Source organism: Larus michahellis, chromosome 9, assembly GCF_964199755.1.
Source record: "Larus michahellis chromosome 9, bLarMic1.1, whole genome shotgun sequence".
Lineage (NCBI taxonomy): Eukaryota > Metazoa > Chordata > Aves > Charadriiformes > Laridae > Larus > Larus michahellis.
The window spans coordinates 19774855-19796568 of record NC_133904.1 but is presented as its reverse complement, the minus strand read 5'-3'; the positions used below and the strand labels follow the sequence as shown (position 1 = coordinate 19796568).

Genomic DNA, 21714 nt, shown 5'->3' with positions numbered 1-21714 from the left:
ACGTTGTGCTGAGAGAGGGCAGGGAGCCAAAAAGCAGCTGCTGTGCCTCAACGCCAGGGTGTTGCTGTGTTAAAGGGAGGGAGGGGCATAGCAGCCACAGCAGCTTCTCTCTGTCAGAGGAGGCATTTTCCTCTTCCCTGCTCCATGAACAACCATTGTCCATATGGTGGGAATAAGACTATTCATAATTCTGTTCTTTAGGTTTTTTTGTGAAATTTTCAGGGTGGTTGTTTTTCTCTCAGTCTCAACAGAGTCGTTTTTTCCTAGTAGTTAACATGATTGCAACGTCCTTGTAAGATGTTTGTTAATACCTTTCCCTTTTTTCTGGAAATTATGGCTATTGCTGTGTTCATTTGTGTAATTCTGTTTGGTACTCATCTAGGCATCGTCTCATTGTTTTGTTTAAGCAGGTTTAATTGCCCATTTGTATGCCCATCCTTCCTATGATCCTTCTGCTGTAGGCCCTCTGGAGCTGGCTAACGCACTAGCAGCTTGCTGCCTCTCTTCAAGGTTATCTTCCCAACATAGGCAGTGGGCTGCTCAGCAGCTGGTGCGAACTCTTGCAGCACACGATCGAGATAATCAAACTATTCCTCAGACCCTCGCTGATATGGGGGGAGACTTAAGAAAATGTTCCTTCATAAAACTAGAGGCTCATCAGAACAGGGTAAGGATGATTTCTCCCAAAAAGGCATGAATTTTAATACTCTCTTTTGTAGAATACAGCAAAAGTAAAATACTATTATTTTACAAATATACTGGCTGAAATGATTTCCCACAAGAAGTAATTTTTTTGGTGATAAATTAAATTACTGCTTGACGGTAGCTCTGATGCATAAAAATGCTTAGCTGCTTTGAAGCTTCAATTAAAGGGGACATGACAGTACACGTAGTCAGCAGAATCACCCTAAATCTTTTCTGACACTAGATCTTAATTTGCGTTAATTTTTCTGTCTTAGTAGTTAACGTCTTTTTCCAGTATTCTGTGCAATAGTGGCCTGTGGAGTATGGGTCTGAACGAAGTGTAGCAACCTTATAAAGCACGCTTAATTACTGTAAAAGTAGAAAAATGTATCTTGTTTCATTGTTACAGTGTATTTCAATAATGTAGACAATACTCTGTCTCATTGGTCAATATTTGCTTAATACCAGTGCACAAACATACATAAGCTTTAGATTTGAATTTCAGTTTTGCCATGATTATGTTGGTACTTGCAGGTCATGACATGTGTTTGGTGCAATAAAAAGGGACTTTTGGCGACCAGTGGAAATGATGGCACCATAAGGGTGTGGAATGTTACAAAGAAGCAGTATTCATTGCAACAAACCTGTGTGCTCAACAAGCTGTAAGATGATTCTTTATAATAGTCAAGTATTTAATTTAAGCTGTGATTGTGCAGGGTAACGAAAAGAGACAACCCTGCAGTATCTCCTGCGCAGACGTTCTCTCATTTTTTCTCTGGGATTGTTGCTGTGTTTATGGCATGAAATAGCTTAAAACTGAAAATTGAACTTAAATGTCAAGCTGATAAGAGTAGGTATAAAGGGACTGTCTGTAAGGGACTGTCACACGAAAAAAATGCAAAAATCCCTTCAGTGGGTTGCAGTGGACAGGTGCAACATATAACATGATAATTTCGAGTGTGGTGGTTTGAGTCACGTGTGAAAAAAGAATTTGTGACTTCTGGGGTTCAGTAACTGAGTGTGATTCTTCTTCGTGAGGTTGTCGGGGAAGTACTTTTGTAGCATTTGGATGTGTCCCAAAAAGAAAGAAAAATAAAAGATTAAAATCTAATTCTTTAGTACAGCTTAGGTCAGTTTATCTCAGGAGAATGAAGAAACAATAGCGGACTTGAGGGTTGTTTCGTGATGATTTCTTAGTGGTCGTTTTAGTTCTTGTTTGCTTGCTATTCTTTGCTGCTGCCTTAAAAGGAATAAATGGAATGGTGTAATAACTTGACTTCAGAAGAAGGTTTTTGTAGCCCTTAGAGACAAGTAGATGAAAAGGCATTATCCCTTCTTTCTGATAGAATTATGTCCTCCTTCAGTGAGAACACTTTTTGTTTTTCTGAGTTTGGAGGAACATTATTTAAATGCTACTAGATTTCCCTGATACAGTATTACTACCTGTTATGTTAACTTTTTTTATGTTAATATTGTTACATGTGTTATTAAGTTAATGTTGTCAATAACAGTTACAAGGCCCAATTACCTGCTCTATTCTCAAATTCACTGTCTGCTGCTTCAGCAAGAACACGCCAAAGGCATGCCTTCTGTATCTTCAAAAATACAGGGGTGACACACTATGTGGCCTGCAACATGCATCCTGGCAGTATTAGAGCCTTCGTTTTCCTGTTACTAAAATTGATAAACATTGTGCCTGTCATGTATGACCCTAAGGGGCAATAAAACACACCAGTGGTCCTGGTAAAGGCAAAAAGCAAACTTACACTGTTCTAAAATTCTAGTTTAGCAACAGTGTAATAGGAGGAAGAGTTTAAGCTAAAATTGAGAGTAAGATGTACCCTTCAATTTCTTTTGCCTAAGGTATTCTGTTTCATTTCATGACTTCCCAGAAAGTTTTGCCCTCACCAAAGATGTTAAATTTGAGCTATAAATAGGTAAAGTTAAACATAATTAAACTTATTCTTCTAATTGAAACCTAACTTCAAATTTCTTACTGTAGAAATAACGGGTATCTTGTTCTGTAATTTGAAGTGGGTTTAAATAGAAGATAGAACTATGAGCAGAAAAATCTATTACGTAAATCTGCAGTGATGATGGGGGACTCCAGATTTTAACTTGTATGTTTAATTAATTTTATGTTTTCCTGTCTGCTTAAAGGAGATGCCCTTTTTTAACTGCACTATTTTATTCTCTTGTAGAGAAGGTGATTCTGAAGAAAGTCTGGGATCACCCAGTGACCTTAGTTTGTCTCTTGTCTGTTGGAGTATCAGTGGCAAGTACCTGGCTGGAGCTACGGAAAAGATGGTGAACATATGGCAAGTCAATGGTATGCTCTTAGTGACACTTTATGGTACAACGTATTTCTAGGGAAGCTGCTAAGTTACTGAATATTTGTTTACCCAAGTATTTAACTGTGTATGCTCTCCAGTTTAAATGCCTACCATCTTCCATAATATCTTGTAAACCTATTTAATAAGAGGAAGAAACTAACCGCAAATGAATGCGTGATGTACAATTAATTCAGTAGAAAACTGAGCAGCCAATGAGTCCTTGTGGGATCAAAAGTATTTAGGTGTGAGGCTTGATTACTTTTAGCAATTTTTGTCTGTAAATGCCATCTTCTTGTAGTCCGCAAGTATTACCTTTCTGCATGCAACAGGGAGAATGTGAAAATTGACTGAAGCAGATGGAGGGAATGACTTCTAGAGTGTTCAGCTAGATGGAATGTCTTCTAACGAGAGTAGAATGAGTGAGCTTGGTTTATTTATTTGAACAGAAGAGTCTTGGAGAAGGAAGCTTATAAATAAGTACATTAGGAAGATAAACTGTAGAAGTCCAGGGAGAAAAAGCAGCCATGTAAGCAAATGGATAGCGTGGACACAAGAAGAAATGTAAATAAATTGGCCATGAATAACTTAAAAAAAGTTTCTAATGTTTAAAAGACTGTCATCTCATTTTTTATAATGAGAAATGAAACCTTAGAAGAAACACTATAAAATTAATGAATTTATGATATTGCATTGTGATAGAGAGGACTGAGCCTGCTCCAGGAAAAGCCCTTTCCAATTCCTTGGTTCAGCTTGCGAGCACCTTTAAGTGGATTCTCTTACATTTTTACTGTCATTTGTGCTGCAATTGACTAATCCAGCATTAATACCTTTAGAACTCCTGTGAGAAGACTATTAATCACTTTGTCATTTGTAATCTCTGAAACTTCATTCTGTTGTTTTGTGCTTATGAAAATCACCAGCTACACTGCCCATGTTAATAGACAGTCCACAGAAAAAGTCTAAATTTACTGAGTACTGAAGAACTTAGCTTCCCTAAGAAAACCATGTAACTTGGCTGATAATTGAGATTTATTAGCTAGATTTTGTCTGCATAGATTAGTGGACCACTGCTTCATAGGCTTGTAACTTACATGAATTTGTAGTATGTGCTACATCTAAATAGGATCTCTTGATATTTTCCTATGGAAAGTACTTTTGTTGTTTTCTTTTCTTTATGAAGATGAAGTAGTTTTAAAAGACTTTTTGCGCTCCTAGGAGGAAAAGGATTATTAGATCTTCAGCCTCACTGGGTATCTGCTCTAGCTTGGCCAGAAGAAGGGCCCGCTGCAGCATGGACAGGAGATGCTCCAGAATTATTATTAATTGGGCGTATGGATGGATCTCTTGGTCTTATTGAAGTTGTGGATATTTCAACCATGCACCGGCTAGAACTGGAGCACTGCTACAGAAAGGATGGTAGGTGACCGTATCAGTATTTAAGTAGAAATTAAAATTATGAATTTTCCTCCCCCCCCCCCCCATTTTTTTTTTAATTAAGCAAGTATATAATCTCAATTTTTTTATTATCGTTCATGGGATCTGACTTCTGGTATCTTAGCTGCAAGCATCATTCACTTGTGTTCATGGGAGGAGAAAAGTCTGTGGGATCTCCATCTGCACCCTGATTCCTCTACAGCAGAGGCAAACAGTTGGTAGCAACCTACTCAGATCCTGACATTTCTTGCTGTTGTATAAAATTAATATAGATTCCCTGCAGTGTCTGTTCTGTCTACAGATAGCATGTAGTCAGTGTCATTTGAATTACTTCATTACTGCCATTTTTCCTTTATAGTTCCAGTCTCAGGGAACATCAAGTAGCACGTTTTTGGTAGCACTGTGTGATTTTGCTTATTGCTCCTTCAGGAAATTTGCAGAAATTTTTGGCAGAATCAAGTGAGGCAATATTTGTGTGCAAAGAAAGGCTCAAATCGTTTTCAGCGCTTTTCTTAAAAGCTTCCCGGTCTCAGATACACGTATAGGATTCAGTCTGCTTTTTTTCTTTTCCCTAGCATAGTTCTTTTTACCATGTCAGGAATATAAATTAAATTATTTTAATTAAAAGAAGAAGAATGAAAAAACTATTACAAAGTAATCTCAACAGCTGTCATTATAGTAGCGCTCAGTCTGATCTTTACCATACAAATCCAAGAAAATTTTCAGACCAATAGTACGTTAAATAACCTGGGGCCAGGGTGGTGGTGGGGGGGGGCACAGCACTTCATATTTTAGATAATTGCACTGCAAAAACCTCTTTGGCAGGAGTGAAGTTCGATTTAGTTTAATGAATATTTTGTGTTGTCTGTTTACATAGTGTCTGTCACATGCCTTGCCTGGTTCAGTGAAGACAGACCATTTGCAGTTGGCTATTCAGATGGAAAATTGCTAATAGGAACAAAGGAACCACTTGAAAAAGGAGGAATCGTTCTAGTTGATGCACATAAGGTAGAGTTAGTCTTTTTAAAACTGATGTGTAATTTTTGTGGGCAAAGATCTTTTAAAGCTGATTTCTATATTTGAAAGCTATTTATGAAGTCAACAAATAGCTTTTCTGATACACATGTTAAACACAATATTTTTTAAAGGAACAGTCTACCAAATTAGAAAAAAAAAAAAGGAAGAATAAATTTTATAGCCTTTTTTGTTATTAGAGATTGTAAAGTGTATGTACATACAGTGACAGAAGTGTATTAAGGACACAGCTATGCATGTCTGGATTTAAAAGACCATCGTTATTTTATTTGTAAAAGTGCTCATAAGAAATTTTAATTTTGGTTATGTCACATGTTTTTGTAAAGCTTAAGTTCCTGTGCAAAGCAAAAGATGTGTTTCCAATTATGCAGCCGCAAATGTTTAGAACAATGTTTAGAATCCTTTGCTTGGCTGGTATGTAATAGTAAGTGATTAATAGTCCATAAATTATTTGTTAGGTGAAGAGAATTCCCCGAGCTTAGGTGTAGTAAAAGCGTCTTGGATGCTTCCATGAATTGGTCTCGGTATTTGAAGCACGGTAGTCACAGAAGTGAGCATGCTGTGACAATAAAGCTATACTTGCCTTTTCCACTGTGGGCTGTTCTCCTTTCATACCTCCGTTAGACTCAAAACTACGTCTGGCCCACTGCCCAATATGTTTATGAACCATGTACTATTAAGGTAATTCATACTACAATTTCATTATATAAAAAAGAAGGAAAAATTGTCTGCTTCTTTTGGGGAAAGAAAAAATCAAGAAAGGTGTGCAATGAAAAGAGAACATTTTTTTCTACGCTTTCCCTGTAGCTTCTCTCAGGAAGCTTGGATTTTATTTCAATTTGACAGCTCTGAAAAGTATTTTTATGGTTTTGTAATTGCAACTCACTATCTCTGAAACTATTTAACAATAAAATCTTCTTTGTTATTAATAATTAAACATTATCTCTGAGAGTTAAATTTTCTATGTCCTTACTGTGTTACTTCATACTTATTTTTAATTTTTTTAAATCCAATAGGATATGATTGTTAGTATGAAGTGGGATCCAACTGGGAAGATTCTCCTGACATGTGCCAAGGAAGAAACGGTGAAACTCTGGGGCCATATGGGAGGATGTTGGAGGCGTCTGCATTCACTGTCCCACCCAGCTTTTGTGAATGGCATCGCCTGGTGCGCTCTTCCAGGGAGAGGACCCAAGTTGCAGCTTTTACTGGCTACGTATGTAATTGTTTTTATTGTTTCTATAGCTCTTTTGCAGGACTTTTCTACCAGTCTTTAGTGTCCAGAGCAAAGAAAAGTTTTCTCTTTTTTTTTAAATAACAGTCATTCAGTAAGCCAGTTGCCATGAGGTCCACGAGGCTTCAGAATTCATATGGAAAGAGCAGCTCTGGTCATGTTACCGACTGTTTTCTCCATGCTATGAGACCTCTGTGTGGATGTCCTGCTTGAAATTTTGATGAAGCAAAAAAATTTCATTTCTGAGAGTATGTTGTTAGTAAAACTTGAAAAGCTGCAGGGTTGGAGAGGAACAGGAAAAGATGCATTTATCCATTGGGAATGTTCTTTTCCACTTTAGATTCACTGATTACAATATGGTTTTATAGGAAGGTGGTGAAGACCACTGGTATTTTAAGTTAATTACAATACCACTGAATATTTCATTAGTTAATACCTTTACTTTGTTTTTCTGATTTATCCTGACTTCCTTTAGAGGATGCCACAATGGTTTGGTGTGTGTCTGGACTGTTCCCCAGGACATAGTAATGGCGCTGCAGTCCAGCTCAACTTGCTCAGAAGGGTGGTGGGACCAAGAAGCGAGTGCCAAGGTAAAAGGACTAAACTTGGTGTTTAAGAAATTCTCTTTGCTTGTTCCAAAACGGGGGGAGGAGAAGAATGTGAGCGAGTTGCTCAAATCTCAACATTTCCTGAGAGAAGACATTTGCTAAAAAAAAGTTTATATTGCATTTGTATATGTGTAGGCATTTTCAGAACAGGAAATGAAAAATCACAGGTGTAAATGATTTTTTTTTTTTTTGCTAAAGGTTGTATTATTATCTGTTTTCATTTTTTTAAAAGGTGATAAATTTATACTAAACTTTTTTCTATATAAAATTAAGTCAAGATTAATTTCACTTATGTAAATTGTAATGTGGTCTTTAATGTTGATGTCATTTTGTATGGGCAGAAAAGACGATCATGTGGCAAAGATATTTATAAAATGTTATCATAGTATTTATCTTTTTTATTATCTTATGGAAACTACACCATCTTTGTGGATGATCAGTATTTATTGCAGAATACAGAAGCTGTTACGCTATTCTGTTTTCTGTAAATAGTTCAGTGTTTTGTAACTCTGAAATAATTTTCAGGATGGCTTCCGAAAAGCAGTAGAAGTCAAGTGTGTATTTCAACTGAGAGGACATATTACTCCTGTTCGGACTGTTGCATTCAGTCCTGATGGACTGGCATTAGTATCCGGTGGACTCGGTGGTCTCATGAATATTTGGTCTTTACGGGTAAGATCATCTTTGACGTGTCATGATTCTTTTTCACTATGAGTATCTAAAAAGATCAAGGCATCAGACTAGCTAGCTTCTTTTTTTTTTCACCAGCATGTTAGAAACATTGTTAGAAACATCAGAGAAAGCATAGTATAAAATAATAGTACGAAATGATAAATAATAAAATATAAGTTGAAATTGTACTTACCATTGAGGTATTTTATATTTTCTCGTTCTCCTATTGCTTCATTCTGTAGGCTTGGTCATGTTAGTTACGCTTTGCAGAACCAGCCGCTCTATAGTTGGGAACAATAGTCTCTTACTTGGAGAACTTTTCCAACAGTCAGATAATGTTAATAATTAAACACTTCTAAATCCTTAGTTGTGTTATCTCCTTAATGCTATGAAAGTGCTAGATATTTTTCACTTTTAGTATAAACATTTGAGTTTTAAAATAAATATTGAACAGTTTAGGACAATATTATCCCTTAGGAATGTGGTTGTATGCATTTAAACAGAAAAGTAGCTCAGACACTGACACTGACTCAAAACACTTCTTTCCTTAGGATGGTTCGGTATTGCAGAGTGTTGTGATAGGTTCTGGAGCTATTCAGACTGCAGTATGGATACCTGAAGTGGGAGTAGCTGCTTGCTCTAACAGATCAAAGGTGACACTATGTGTTGATGTTCTTTCATATTTTTTACTAAAAGAAAATGCTGTTTGTCTGTCTTTATTTTTCCTTTCTTTTTTTTCACCCTTTTTTTTTTTTTTTTTAAATATGCAAAGAGAAATACCTATCTAGTTCTGGTATATTTTCAAAACACATTGTTTTATCTTTCAACTATCACCAGACACTAAAAACGCTGGGTTTTTTTAATAGAATCCTATGTTAATTTAGGGGTCAGGGTGGAATCCTTCTGAGCCGGTGGTTAGAAAGGATGCTGCATGCTGGTTACATCAGCTTATCTGTTTAATGGAAGCAGATTATTCACCAACAGAGATAAAAATGTCCAAGTTTGTGTGGTTTCTGGACCCTGTGGAAACTAAGATGATTGATGATAAGTCAGTGGAGCTGAATAATCCTGCTTTATGAGTTTTTAATTTCTAATGTGTGTTGTGACTGCTGTTAAACAGGATGTGTTGGTAGTGAACTGTACTTCAGAGTGGATATCTTCCAATCACGTCCTTGCAACATGTAGGACGGCACTGAAACAGCAAGGAGTTCTAGGATTAAATATGGCTCCTTGCATGCGAGCTTTCTTGGAACGTTTGCCAATAATGCTTCAGGAACAGTACGCTTATGAAAAGGTAAGAAAAGCTAATACAAACATTTAGAATTCCCATCTGACATAAGGCCACTGTTTGACTCTCAGCTGGTTTCAGTCTTTTGCCACAGAAAACCCAGAAGATTTTCCTACCTCCTATTTGCAAATGTCTTTCAGTATTCCTAAAGCTGGTAGTCTTCTAATTTGAGAATATTTAAAGTATTATAAAATCTTTAATTAAACATGTAGAAAAGTATTTTTCTACAGGACTAGACTTGAAGGACACCTATTTCTAAATTGATTAATATATATTTCTAACTTTGCCTGTTCAATATCTCTCCCCCCGCCTCCCCTTTAGCCGCATGTTGTTTGTGGAGACCAGCTTGTTCACAGTCCTTACATGCAGTGCTTGGCATCCCTCGCTGTGGGCCTTCACCTGGACCAGCTCTTGTGCAATCCCCCGGTGCCCCCTCATCACCAGAACTGCCTCCCTGATCCCGCAGCCTGGAATCCTACAGAATGGGCCTGGCTAGAGTGTTTCTCTACTACCATAAAAGCTGCTGAAGCCCTGGCTAAGGGAGCACAATTCCCAGAATCCTTTACTGTTCCGGACCTGGAGCCTGTTCCAGAGGATGAGCTTACTCTCCTAATGGTAAGATGTGCTGTATTGTCTCAGCAGCAAAGCATGTTGTTATTGAGCGTGTGGTGTGATGCACTTACCATATCTGAGCTGTAAAGATCTATATTCATTAACATAGCACCAGCAATTAGTGTAAGTTTATTTTTTAATTAACCGATTAGAATATGCTGGAAAGGTTGTGCTCTCTGAGCAATCTCAGAGAGAGATTGCAGCTGCATATTAAAAAACTCAGCTGCGTATTAAAAAACAAAACAAAACAACCCAAAACTGTGACAATAATTTTCATATGTGGTAGAAGCAAGAAACATAGAGCTTTACTGTGCTATTTTTAGAGTAACATTGTGGCACGTTTCTACACAAAATTATTTTCCTAGTGTCAGTTGTCTTTATGACTTGTTATGGTATATAAACCAAGATAGAAATTTTGGATTAGGAATTTTTTATCAGCAAGCTTATAACATTTTAAGCCAGTGTTTGCAACTAAAACATTAAAAAGCCCTAAGCATCAGCAAATAGGAAAAGATTACTTTGTCATGAATTTTATTTGTTTTTTTTTTTTATTTAGATTGCAAGTCATGGATAACGGTGTCATCACTAGAGAGGTGTAGTAAGGAAATAAACTTGGCCTGTGGATGAAAATAAAGTATTTGAGTCTGCACACATTCATTCTTAGTGCTATACTGTTTAGAATAATTTGAATGTCAACATCGTTCTTAGTTCAAAAGGAAAATATGTATTGCATAACAGACAAATAATGTGCTTTTGTTGTGTAGGATAACAGTAAATGGATCAATGGTATGGATGAACAGATAATGTCTTGGGCAACGTCAAGGCCAGAGGTGAGTAAACTTGATGGATTGGGGATTTTTGTTTTTTTTTTTTTTTTTTTTTATTCTTTTTAAACATTGTAAGCTATTGAAAGTACTCATGTTCTAAAGCATTTTTTCCTGCTGTTTTGTAGGATTGGCACTTGGGAGGCAAATGTGACGTGTATCTGTGGGGAGCAGGAAGACACGGACAGTTAGCAGAAGCTGGTAGAAATGTCATGATACCAGTAGCAGCACCGTCATTCTCTCAGGCGCAGCAGGTGGGCACTTGAAAACAGTCCTGATTTAATGATTTACTATGTATGGTTTGTACTGGTTGTCAAAATCTCTCTCTGAATGTCTTTCCAATTTGTTGTTTGAATTGAGTATAAAGTACTCCCGAAACGTGTGTTTTCACTAAAGAGGAAATCTTAAATTATTTGACAAATTCAAACCAAGAAGCCACTGAAATCTGACAAAACAAAATTGTTTGATGCGAACATGACTTGAAAATAACATGCACAGCTTTAACATAATGCATGTGCCAATTTTGTTTTCTGAAATAACATTGTCATTCAGGGTGTAAACATCAAAACTAAATCTCAGGTAATGGAATATTGTGATTTTGCTCAGTCGAAGAAGGTTTGCCAAAACCGGTAGCAAGTGTCAGTGAAGTAATTTTTATTATGATGTGATTGGGTAACAAAACTCCATTAAACATGGGGTGAGTGAAGTCTTACGTTAATCGGGTTGTCACAGAGGTATTTGCAGTGTGACAAAAGTCTGCTGTCTTGATATAATTACAAAGAAAAAAAATTAAAAAGAATGCACATTTTAATGCAGGTATGGCAATGTTGCTGCATCTAACTCAAAAACCATTGAAACTCCCTTGTCTTTCTAAACTAGGTTGTTTGTGGCCAGAATTGTACTTTCGTCATTCAAGCCAATGGCACAGTTTTGGCTTGTGGAGAAGGGAGCTATGGACGACTGGGACAAGGAAATTCGGATGATCTTCATGTCTTAACAGTCATTTCAGCGCTGCAAGGTAAAATTGTTGGGTTTGAAACGAGTCAATTGTCAGAGCACAAATAAGGATTAGTTAATATTATATATCTAGTTAATATAATTATTTGTGTGTAATTATTTGATGCTATTATTTGATAGCCATCTGCTATTTTTGCAGATTTACGCATTAAAGTATTGTAGTCTTTAATTAAAAAATCGAACAAATAAACTATATGTTCATTTTTCCTTAAGATTTAAGTAGTAATTTCTTAAAATTTCTTAATTTTAAGGCAACTTCAGGGAAAAGTCTTTGCCCAAGGTAGGATCATTTCACTTCAAAACTAATGGCAGTCTAGAAGCATGGGTTGTGCAGAAGACGACGAAGGTTTTGTCCAAAATAAAAAGTAAATAAGTTGCTGTAACAGGGAGATTGTTGTCATGGTTGGTTCCTTTCCCTAGCTTTAATTGGCTACCACTAGGGGCACTTGGATAAATGTATGTTTAAAATTTTATTATAATTTATTCTAAATTTTATTTTCTCAATTTTCTTTAACAGGCTTTGTTGTAACACAGCTGGTCACTTCTTGTGGATCTGATGGACATTCCATGGCTTTAACAGAAAGCGGGGAAGTCTTTAGCTGGGGAGATGGAGATTATGGCAAACTCGGCCATGGGAACAGTGACAGACAGCGCCGGCCGAGGCAAATAGAGGCTCTGCAAGGAGAAGAAGTTGTGCAGGTTCCAAAATACTTTTTGTCTCCTACAAGCTACAGGCGTGGTAACCTCTAGTGCTAGGAATGTGCCAGAACCATCGGGGGTCTTGACAGTTTGAATTCATATACTGAATGAAAACAGGCAACTTCCTACTTCTCTGAGCATTATGAACCAAGTTGATAATTCCCGATGGAAGGATGTTAATATCACAGAGCTCATTGTTGATGTGTGCTGTTAATTGACAGTTGTTGCTGGAGAAGCCTAAAAATTAGAAAGAGCATGGAAGAAAGGAATGATCAAAAGATTGTCAAAATACAGACATGATCTAGAAGTTTCCTTTGGTCCTTGTCGGGTGACTTTGACATACAAAATTGGCCCCCAAGACCTCCTCCAAAGTGCCAAGTGTGCATTGTAAAAATGCACAAAACCGTATTTGGTTTTGGTTGGAGGTTTCTTTATAAAAATATATATATTTATGTAGTTATATTTATAAAATATTTGTACAGCAAAAGCAATCTGTTGTGCAGAAAACAGTACTTGGTGAAAATAAATAAACACCTGAGGCCTTTCTTCATGCAAAACCCCACCTGTCCTACCCCTAAATGTTACCATTGCGAAGAATAAGAGATACGTTGTTGGAGAAATCAGTAATACTAAAATATCTGTATTTTAGCTCTTTATAAAGTGATTATAGTTTAGGGGAGAAAAAGGTATTACATATTTATATGGAATAGCTAATATTACTTCCCCTCCAAATTTAAAATGTATGTTAAAATTATGTTTATTTTGCTTCCAGATGTCATGTGGCTTCAAACACTCAGCTGTGGTGACGGCAGATGGCAAACTTTTTACATTTGGAAACGGTGATTATGGTCGGTTAGGACTTGGAAACACTTCCAATAAGAAACTTCCAGAAAGAGTGACGGCGCTGGAAGGTTACCAGATTGGACAGGCATGGTTTATCTAAAACTAGCAATGTATCTTTGTTTAAAGTGGATGTTTTCAACATATTTAAGCATTCTGTTTTTTAACCTTGGCTTTTATTTTGATTATGATGGCAGAATTTGACTATGCATAATTTCTTAAATAATTACTTTCCTGACTCCTTTGATCTTCTTTCTGCAAAACTGCCCATTTTTTTTAAACGTTCCAAGATGTAGGTATTTTGAAGTGTGAATTCATGAGTTATTTTGTATTCTCAAACAATGAGCATGTGTAGCATAATACTGTCCTTTGGTTCCAGGAGCTGAGGGGAAGCAAATACCTGAAAAATACTACTGTGGTCCTAAAAGGTCTTTAAAACACTCTAATAAGGAATGGAGTTTTTAATGGTTTTAGAAGGATAATTATTTTTTAATACAGACGTTTTCTTTTTTTAAAGGTAGTTGGGGTGTTTGAGTTAGTAGTAAGTTAGCAAGAACTGTGGTAGTAACGTATTTCTGTCACCCAGGTGGCCTGTGGGCTCAATCATACTGTGGCTGTGTCAGCAGATGGCTCCATGGTTTGGGCTTTCGGAGATGGAGATTATGGTAAACTTGGTCTGGGAAATTCCACTGCAAAATCCTCGCCGCAGGTTAGAATTCATAGGGAAATTGTTCTTTGCGTAAATTTTCAGTGTTGTTAGACATGTTACACAGTGTTCAGAGAGAGTGGAATTTGCAGAAGTTAAATTATTCATTCCATCCACTATGCTGTTTTAATACAATCTAGTATAAATAATTCTGATGGTACATTATTACAAACCTTATGAAGAACGACTGAGGGAGCTGGGGTTGTTTAGCCTGGAGAAGAGGAGGCTGAGGGGAGACCTTATCACCCTCTACAACTACCTGAAAGGAGGTTGTAGAGAGATGGGGGCTGACCTCTTCTCCCTGGTGACAAGTGATAGGACGAGGGGAAACGGGTTCAAGTTACGTCAGGGGAGGTTTAGATTAGATATTAGGAGACATTTTTTCACTGAAAGGGTTATTAAACATTGGAATAGGCTGCCCAGGGAGGTGGTGGATTCACCATCTCTGGAGGTGTTTAAAAAAAGGGTAGATGGGGCACTGAGGGACATGGTTTAGAAGTGGCTCTTGTCAGGGTAGGCTAAAGGTTGGACTCGATGATCTTAAAGGTCCCTTCCAACCTCAACAATTCTATGATTCTATGATTCTGTTATGCTGACCCTGATACTTGAAAGGATTTCACATAAATAATAGTGACCTTATCTCTGCGTCAATACAAATAATGAAAATTTTAGGATTAGCTTAAAGATGAGAGCTTTCTTATTTTGGAATTTGGGGGGGAGGTTGTTTACACATTTATCTACTTCCTCCCCTGCCACTCCCTGCTCACTCCTAGTAAATAAAAGGTATTTTGAATCATTGTACGTAGAAAAAAGTGTTAGTTCCATTAAAGAAAAAGAGAAAAACTGTGTCTCAGTTTCCTGTATTATTTTACAAGTACTAATTAGCGTAATTCTACAATGTATGCATTGCACAGTGGGAATTATAAAAATTTTTTTTGGAAGTAGGATTTGCAGATTAAATTTATGTTTGCTTTCTGTTTATATCCTCATAATACCATAGCTCTCTTTCCTTTTACTTACCCCTTAGAAAGTGGATATTCTTTGTGGAATTGGAATAAAAAAAGTTGCCTGTGGAACCCAGTTCTCTGTTGCACTGACAAAAGATGGTCACGTGTATACTTTTGGACAAGGTAGGCATTTGGACCTTTCCACCTATAGGTTTGTGTGTATTGCAAGTGAAAAGGAAGACTATTAAGACATATTTATAAGACTGACCTAATGCTACTACTTAGATTTGTGCTGACCTAATCTGAATTTTGGAACTTCAACAATGCAATTTTAACATTGGCCTAAAATCCAGATTTGTAGCTCTATCTAGGCTGATCTCAGGGTAGCCTTTCAATTTACTAATTTACTTTTTGAAGAGTATTTTCATAAAACTTCATTGAATTACACATGTCCAAAAACTTTGGGGTACTTAAAAGTTTATTTCGTCTGATAAAGCCTGTGCCTATGCAAGTTGTTTAAAAATCTGGACAGGAGAATTTCCGCGTGCACTGAATTAAACATGTTTAAACTTCTAAGTCACTTAATTCATATGTGGTTTTTGTCACTCTCTGACTTCTGCCTGCAAGTAAAATTAACTTTTTAATGTTCCTTACATACATAGACATGTGCTTGCAATTTCAGATCGCCTGATAGGTTTGCCAGAAGGTCGAGCTCGAAATCACAACAGACCCCAACAAGTTCCAGTCCTGTCAGGAATCTTCATTGAAGACATAGCGGTGGGAGCAGAGCATACGCTGGCTTTGTCATCGACAGGGGATGTCTATGCCTGGGGTAGCAACTCTGAAGGGCAGGTACGTACTAGTTCCTTTTTATTTCTAACCTTTATAAGGCTGTCATTGTACTTCACAGTTGTGGCTGGAATATCTTTATTTTGGTGGGAAATAAACCTTTTATTTTTGTTCTCCTCCTTCCTCCCTCAGCCATAATAATGTTTAGGCATTTCCATTATTCTCTTTTATTTCCTATTTTCTTACATGGTAGTAATTTAGGAAAGCATTGAAAACATTCTACCCAAATTATTGTAATCAATGATTTTTTTTTTTAAAATTACAATTTTTTACCTAATTCTTGAGCTGTCACCAATTTTTTCAACATCATAACATTTGTGGTTGGTATCAGTCAGATTTTTGAACTCTTTAGGTGGTTTTAATAACGAAAATATAAATTAACTTTTTCAGTGAGTAATTTTTTAAAGTCAGAAAAAAAACCCTAAATAATAAATTGTCTCTTTTCTTTGGAACCCTAAATTTATCCCTATCCTTTAAAGTCCATTTTCCCCCCTTACCCCGTGTATAACTCAAATTTTTGAAAAGACTTCAGCTTTTTGACACTTCTGCATTCTACAAGTATAAGAAAGAGACTCTTGATTTATTGGCTGGTGGTGTTTCAGGAAGCTTGGGCAAAGTTCTCCTCTGGTATTTCAGGATTGAGTTTTTGAGGATTGTTGAGCAAGTTGTCTAGAATAATTTCTGAGAGGAACCTCTTCGGTGTGGTGTTTTGGATTTGGTTTTTTTTTTTAATTAGGGTGCTTTGTGTTTCTGGAAGAGAAAAAATTGTTAGGGCAAAAAATTCAGAGAGATGTCATTCTGCCATCCTGTTTTATATGATTTCCCTTGCAGTGCAAAAACTTTATTTTATATGAGGTGGTAAAAAAAAAAAAATTATACTCTTATATATGAAATTAGAATATGATATGAGACTATCAGTAAAAAGTCAGAACAGCTTCAGTAAACTTTCTCTTTACACAAATGGTGTTTTCATAAACTATTGTAGGAATTTCTGTGCCAGAACAAACGTGGTATTTAAATGGCAAAAAGAGACATAGGAGCTCTGTTGACTATGCGTGAGACTGCAACAGAGGTGACTTGGCAGCATAGATCAGTTCCTCAGTCTGCAAAAGAGCTTGCAAAAAATCTCTGGCTGTTCTAAGGTCTCTTTGACACTTAGATCTGCTGCTGCCACTGAGTATGGACGCAATATTGTATCAAGAATAAAAGGTAAATGCTAGCATAATAAAAGACGTGTGCAGTAAATATTTTTTTTATCGCAGTGTAAACTGTAGATTAATACAATTTTTTACCATTTGCTCTGAATTCTTGCTTAGAGAGTTTGAGAAGTATCATCACAGTTGTTGATTCTTCTTTGTCCCTTTTACATCTGTTCTAAATTGGTAGCTTGGACTGGGCCATACCAACCATGTCAGAGAACCAACCCTAGTAACAGTCCTGCAAGGAAAGAATGTTCGACAGATTTCAGCAGGGCGTTGCCACAGCGCTGCCTGGACGGCTCCTCCTGTTCCACCGAGAGCTCCAGGTAAAGAACTGAGACTGTTTGTGTGTGGTCATTGGATCGAGTCAGGCTTTGTGTTTCCTGGGGGATGAGTGCAACAAGAACTTCTGAGCATTTGGGACAGAATTTGTTTTGTTTCGTGTCCGTGTAGGTTTTCAAATGATCTTAGTCTCTTAATTTTGCTACTGTCGTGATTTAACTCCAGTGGGCACTGCATAAGCTACTGCAAAGAAAATGAACTCCATCCCATCCAAAAGCAGTACAGCTACCCTGTATGAAATCACACTTTTGTTTCTTTTTCTGCGGTAGGCGTTTCAGTGCCTTTACAGCTTGGTTTACCTGATGCCATTCCACCACAGTATGGGGCACTGAAAGAAGTGAGCATTCATACAGTGAGAGCAAGGCTCAGACTGCTGTACCATTTTTCTGACCTCATGTACTCTTCGTGGCGATTGCTTAACCTCAGTCCCAATAACCAGGTAAAATTCTATTTGAAAAACAAACAAAACCAAACAGTTTAGCTGTGTTGTGTTATGCCATGTCGATAGAGAGTTTCTGACCAGATCAAAATCGATCTTAGTAATAGATTCTATAGGTTTTTTTGATAATAAATAAAAGAAAAACACATCTGGATTAAACCAAGCTTTGTCAAAGTATTGTTATATATTTTTGCTTATGCTAACATTGATAAGTCAGTATTTCGGTTCCCAAATGCTTACTAGCCTCAAAGCGAAAACCAAAAAGTGCTAACCCGTCCGTTTCCTGAAACACTGAAGTGCTCGTGATTATTATGAAAGTTTCTAGTCTGTAAAGACTGGAATTAATATCCTTTATTAATATGTTTATCCTCATATGGCTTCATTGCAGAACAGTACATCTCATTACAATGCTGGAACATGGGGAATAGTCCAAGGGCAGCTGAGGCCCTTGCTCGCGCCACGAGTGTACACACTTCCCATGGTGCGCTCCATAGGAAAAACTATGGTGCAGGGGAAAAACTATGGGCCACAGATTACTGTGAAAAGGATATCAACCAGGTCAGTATTGTTGTTACAGGCATCAGACCTCAAACAAATACTGATACTCATACGTTTTACATAACTTTTGGCATACTGAGCGCTCTCTGTGCAACTTCGTTAATCAAGTGACTTCAGTAGCCTTTACGTGGTCATGAGTTACATTGTATGGCTGTCTCTTCTCTTGTTGTTTTTGAAAGAGGTCGGAAATGCAAGCCCATTTTTGTGCAGATAGCAAGACAGGTGGTAAAGCTGAACGCATCAGACCTTCGCCTGCCTTCCCGTGCCTGGAAAGTGAAACTGGTTGGAGAAGGAGCTGATGATGCAGGAGGAGTGTTTGATGACACCATTACAGAAATGTGTCAGGTAGGAAAAATCTATTAGTTCAAAATGCCTCAGTAGAGTTTTTGTTCCCTCTGGTGTCTTTTACTATTTTTCAGATTTCCTTTTTGCAGTTTAGCAAATAGCTTGTTCTTCAGTCCTGAGCCACAACACTAGAGCTGCCTACTTGGGGATGTCTCTGAGGATAAAGAAAGCTTCCTAGATCGTGGCAAGGAGCTGCCATAAGGCCACACTAACTAGCATTACAGTAGGCCCCTTGGAATTCTGAGATGGTCCCTAACACCTTGTAGAAGCATTTTCCAGCCCTCCATTCTGTCCAGCCAGTACCTGTTAGAAGAGAAGTTGTACTGTATTCCGTGATTACAGTACATTCCGTGCATACAATGCAGAAACAGCGCCAGTAGGTGTTTCTCATACGTGTCACCTCTCAGTTCAGTGCTGGAAAGGAGACCAGTAGCAGAACGTGTACATTTTTGCCTGTCTGCAACCAGAGTGCTGTCTCTATTGTCAACACAGCTGCCTTTTCAGATTCACTTGGAAACTGAAGGCTTCATGTTACCAGGACTAAGATAAAGCTGGTCAATGCTGATACTACTGCTTATAGTTTTAAAGGTGTGTCTCAGCCCGGTGACACAGTTGTGGTTGGAGCCAGGAGGATTCAAGACAATGCTGGCTGGAGAAGTTTGGTTGTTTCTTAAGCTTCTAGGAGCCTCAAAACCCAAAGAATGAGGGTTAGTGGGAATAAAATAGTGTTTCTGCTTAATCTGAGACAAGGCAACAGCTATGGATAGTGCGGGAGCTGGCATTGGAGTTAGACTTAGGATACAGGATGGACGAAACCAAAGAACTCCATTTATTATAACTCCAAATGTTTAGTATAACTCTGAATTTCTGAAGCCTGTAAGACTGGGGTTGATTCAGGTAAGGACCCGAGGCGTAACTTTGGGGTTCTTTACTAGAAGGTTTACATTAAATATGAGGTGTGATGAGGGTTTAGAACAGAACTCATTGAAAAAATGGCTTCATTTTTGGTTTTAGAAAAAGCTGCACCAAGTAGGGTGTAGAATTTGTGGCTTCTGATTGCTTCTGAAACACAAACAAGAACGTATCACAGAGCAGTCACAGTAAAATAACCATTACAGTCTGATGTAAGAGCAGGTCTTGAAATAAACATGTTTTTATTACTAAAAATCATCCCTTCTGTGTTTACTTTCTCTTCAGTGTTTCACATTAATTTATAAGAAGTAACATCACTATAATAGAATATTCTGTCTTGTAGTGCTATAATGCCATAGTATTTCTGTAATAGGTTTGTTAGCCCTGTGTCTAAGAAGGCTTTTTTGCCGTTGATTTTTAAGGAGCTGGAAACTGGAATAGTAGACCTGCTTATTCCTTCCCCAAATGCTACAGCTGAAGTAGGCTACAACAGGGATAGGTAAGTTGTCTAGGATTTGCTTTTATTGCAGATGTTAATGTGTGAAAATTAAAATCTTCGATTAACTGTGCTATACCAAATGATGAGACTTTATGATTGTCTCTGGTACATTTTTTCCTTCAGGTTGTGAGATTACTTTATTGTGGAGGAGGGGGCATGGTTTTAATGTGAACTTCCTGGATTGCTGGTGGCAGAATTCAGAGTAACATCAAGAATGCCAGCCTTTTGTGGTCAGGATTAGTTCTGCCCATCTCGGCCTCCGTTATTGTAACAGCTAAAGATAACAATAATTTTCTTATTTGGACACCCCTACTGATAATTGTGTTGACAGTTACTATGCTATACTTAGTAGTGTTTTGTCTTTTACTTCTAATGAACTAGCATAGAAATGATCCTAGAGTATTATCACTGATTCCTTGTTCTTTCAGGTTTCTCTTTAACCCTTCAGCATGTTTAGATGAACATCTGATGCAGTTTAAGTTCTTGGGCATTCTCATGGGTGTAGCTATTCGTACAAAAAAGCCATTAGATCTTCATTTGGCTCCAATGGTCTGGAAGCAACTCTGTTGTATCCCACTCATCTTGGAGGATTTGGAGGAGGTAGATCTGCTCTATGTGCAGACCCTCAACAGCATTCTTCACATTGAAGACAGTGGGATTACTGAAGAAAATTTCCATGAGGTAAGAGATGAAAGTTGCAGCTTTCAGGTTTATTTGGAAAGCACTTACTTTATCAGATTGAACTTACCTTCAGTATTTATATCATTCAATGTCTCCATTATTGGGATAACAAGCGCTTCACATGCATTTGGAATAGTTTGTGATTTGTTATAGTTCTGGGTGACTGATAGTAAAATATGAAACTTGGATCGCTAGAGTGACTTAACACTGAACATACTTTTCCTGTTTCACATCACAGATGATTCCTTTAGATTCTTTTGTTGGCCAAAGTGCTGATGGTAAAATGGTTCCCATAATCCCTGGAGGGAACAGTATCCCACTTACCTTTTCAAACAGGAAAGAATATGTGGAGAGGGCAATTGAGTACAGACTCCATGAAATGGACCGCCAGGTAAGAATTTCATTGTGACGCTATCCCCATTGTTAGTGCCAACGGTGGGTTTGATTTATGCAAGTTTCTGTTACAGTTTGCTAGGGAATAAGAAAAGCTTGGCTTTCTGCATCTCACCTGGGCCCCCGGGGCTTTCTTCCCCTCACAGACTGTTTGGGGGATTTGTTTTAAATTAGTCCTGTTTTTCTTAGTAATTGTTTAGTTGACAAAAGAGCATTAGAAATCAGAACTTGTCTTTCATTATAGTAGCCCCACTGCAACTCTCAGCCCCATGTGAGAAAATAACCTCCTCTGCACTGTGGACATTATAGCAACATAAAGACTAGCTAAAGTAAATACTATTGACAAACATATGTTTAGCTTAAAACTATTTCTCTTCTGCTTTAGCACAGAAACTACAAATATGTCATGATGTCTTTTGAGGGGTGTTAATTACCTGTTTGCATACATCTATGTATTTTGTCATTTGTATAGTGAAGCTTGTGAAAGCTACTAATTACATGCTAGGAAAATTCTTTTCCTTTTTCTCAAGGTGTAGATGCATCGTGATATTATCTGTATTAGGA

At 37.4% G+C, this 21714-nt stretch overlaps 1 protein-coding gene across 15 annotated transcripts in view; it reads left to right on the top strand.

Annotated features, from left to right (window-relative positions):
• Positions 1-21714, top strand: part of HERC1 (HECT and RLD domain containing E3 ubiquitin protein ligase family member 1) — a 122984-nt gene that overhangs the window by 98990 nt on the left and 2280 nt on the right. For 11 of the 15 annotated variants that reach the window (XM_074599724.1, XM_074599735.1, XM_074599734.1 and 8 more), the window contains 26 exons: positions 408-667; positions 1219-1346; positions 2886-3013; positions 4233-4433; positions 5329-5459; positions 6503-6702; positions 7196-7310; positions 7854-8000; positions 8552-8653; positions 9121-9294; positions 9610-9903; positions 10665-10730; positions 10853-10978; positions 11604-11742; positions 12259-12440; positions 13213-13368; positions 13867-13989; positions 15014-15116; positions 15616-15785; positions 17169-17307; positions 17593-17762; positions 18151-18320; positions 18500-18665; positions 20000-20076; positions 20505-20757; positions 20996-21148. In XM_074599724.1, coding sequence (XP_074455825.1) covers positions 408-667; positions 1219-1346; positions 2886-3013; positions 4233-4433; positions 5329-5459; positions 6503-6702; positions 7196-7310; positions 7854-8000; positions 8552-8653; positions 9121-9294; positions 9610-9903; positions 10665-10730; positions 10853-10978; positions 11604-11742; positions 12259-12440; positions 13213-13368; positions 13867-13989; positions 15014-15116; positions 15616-15785; positions 17169-17307; positions 17593-17762; positions 18151-18320; positions 18500-18665; positions 20000-20076; positions 20505-20757; positions 20996-21148 — 4073 coding nt within the window. The remainder of the gene's footprint in view (positions 1-407; positions 668-1218; positions 1347-2885; positions 3014-4232; positions 4434-5328; positions 5460-6502; positions 6703-7195; positions 7311-7853; positions 8001-8551; positions 8654-9120; positions 9295-9609; positions 9904-10664; positions 10731-10852; positions 10979-11603; positions 11743-12258; positions 12441-13212; positions 13369-13866; positions 13990-15013; positions 15117-15615; positions 15786-17168; positions 17308-17592; positions 17763-18150; positions 18321-18499; positions 18666-19999; positions 20077-20504; positions 20758-20995; positions 21149-21714) is intronic. The other 4 variants (XM_074599737.1, XM_074599736.1, XM_074599730.1 and 1 more) reach the window with 2 other exon arrangements.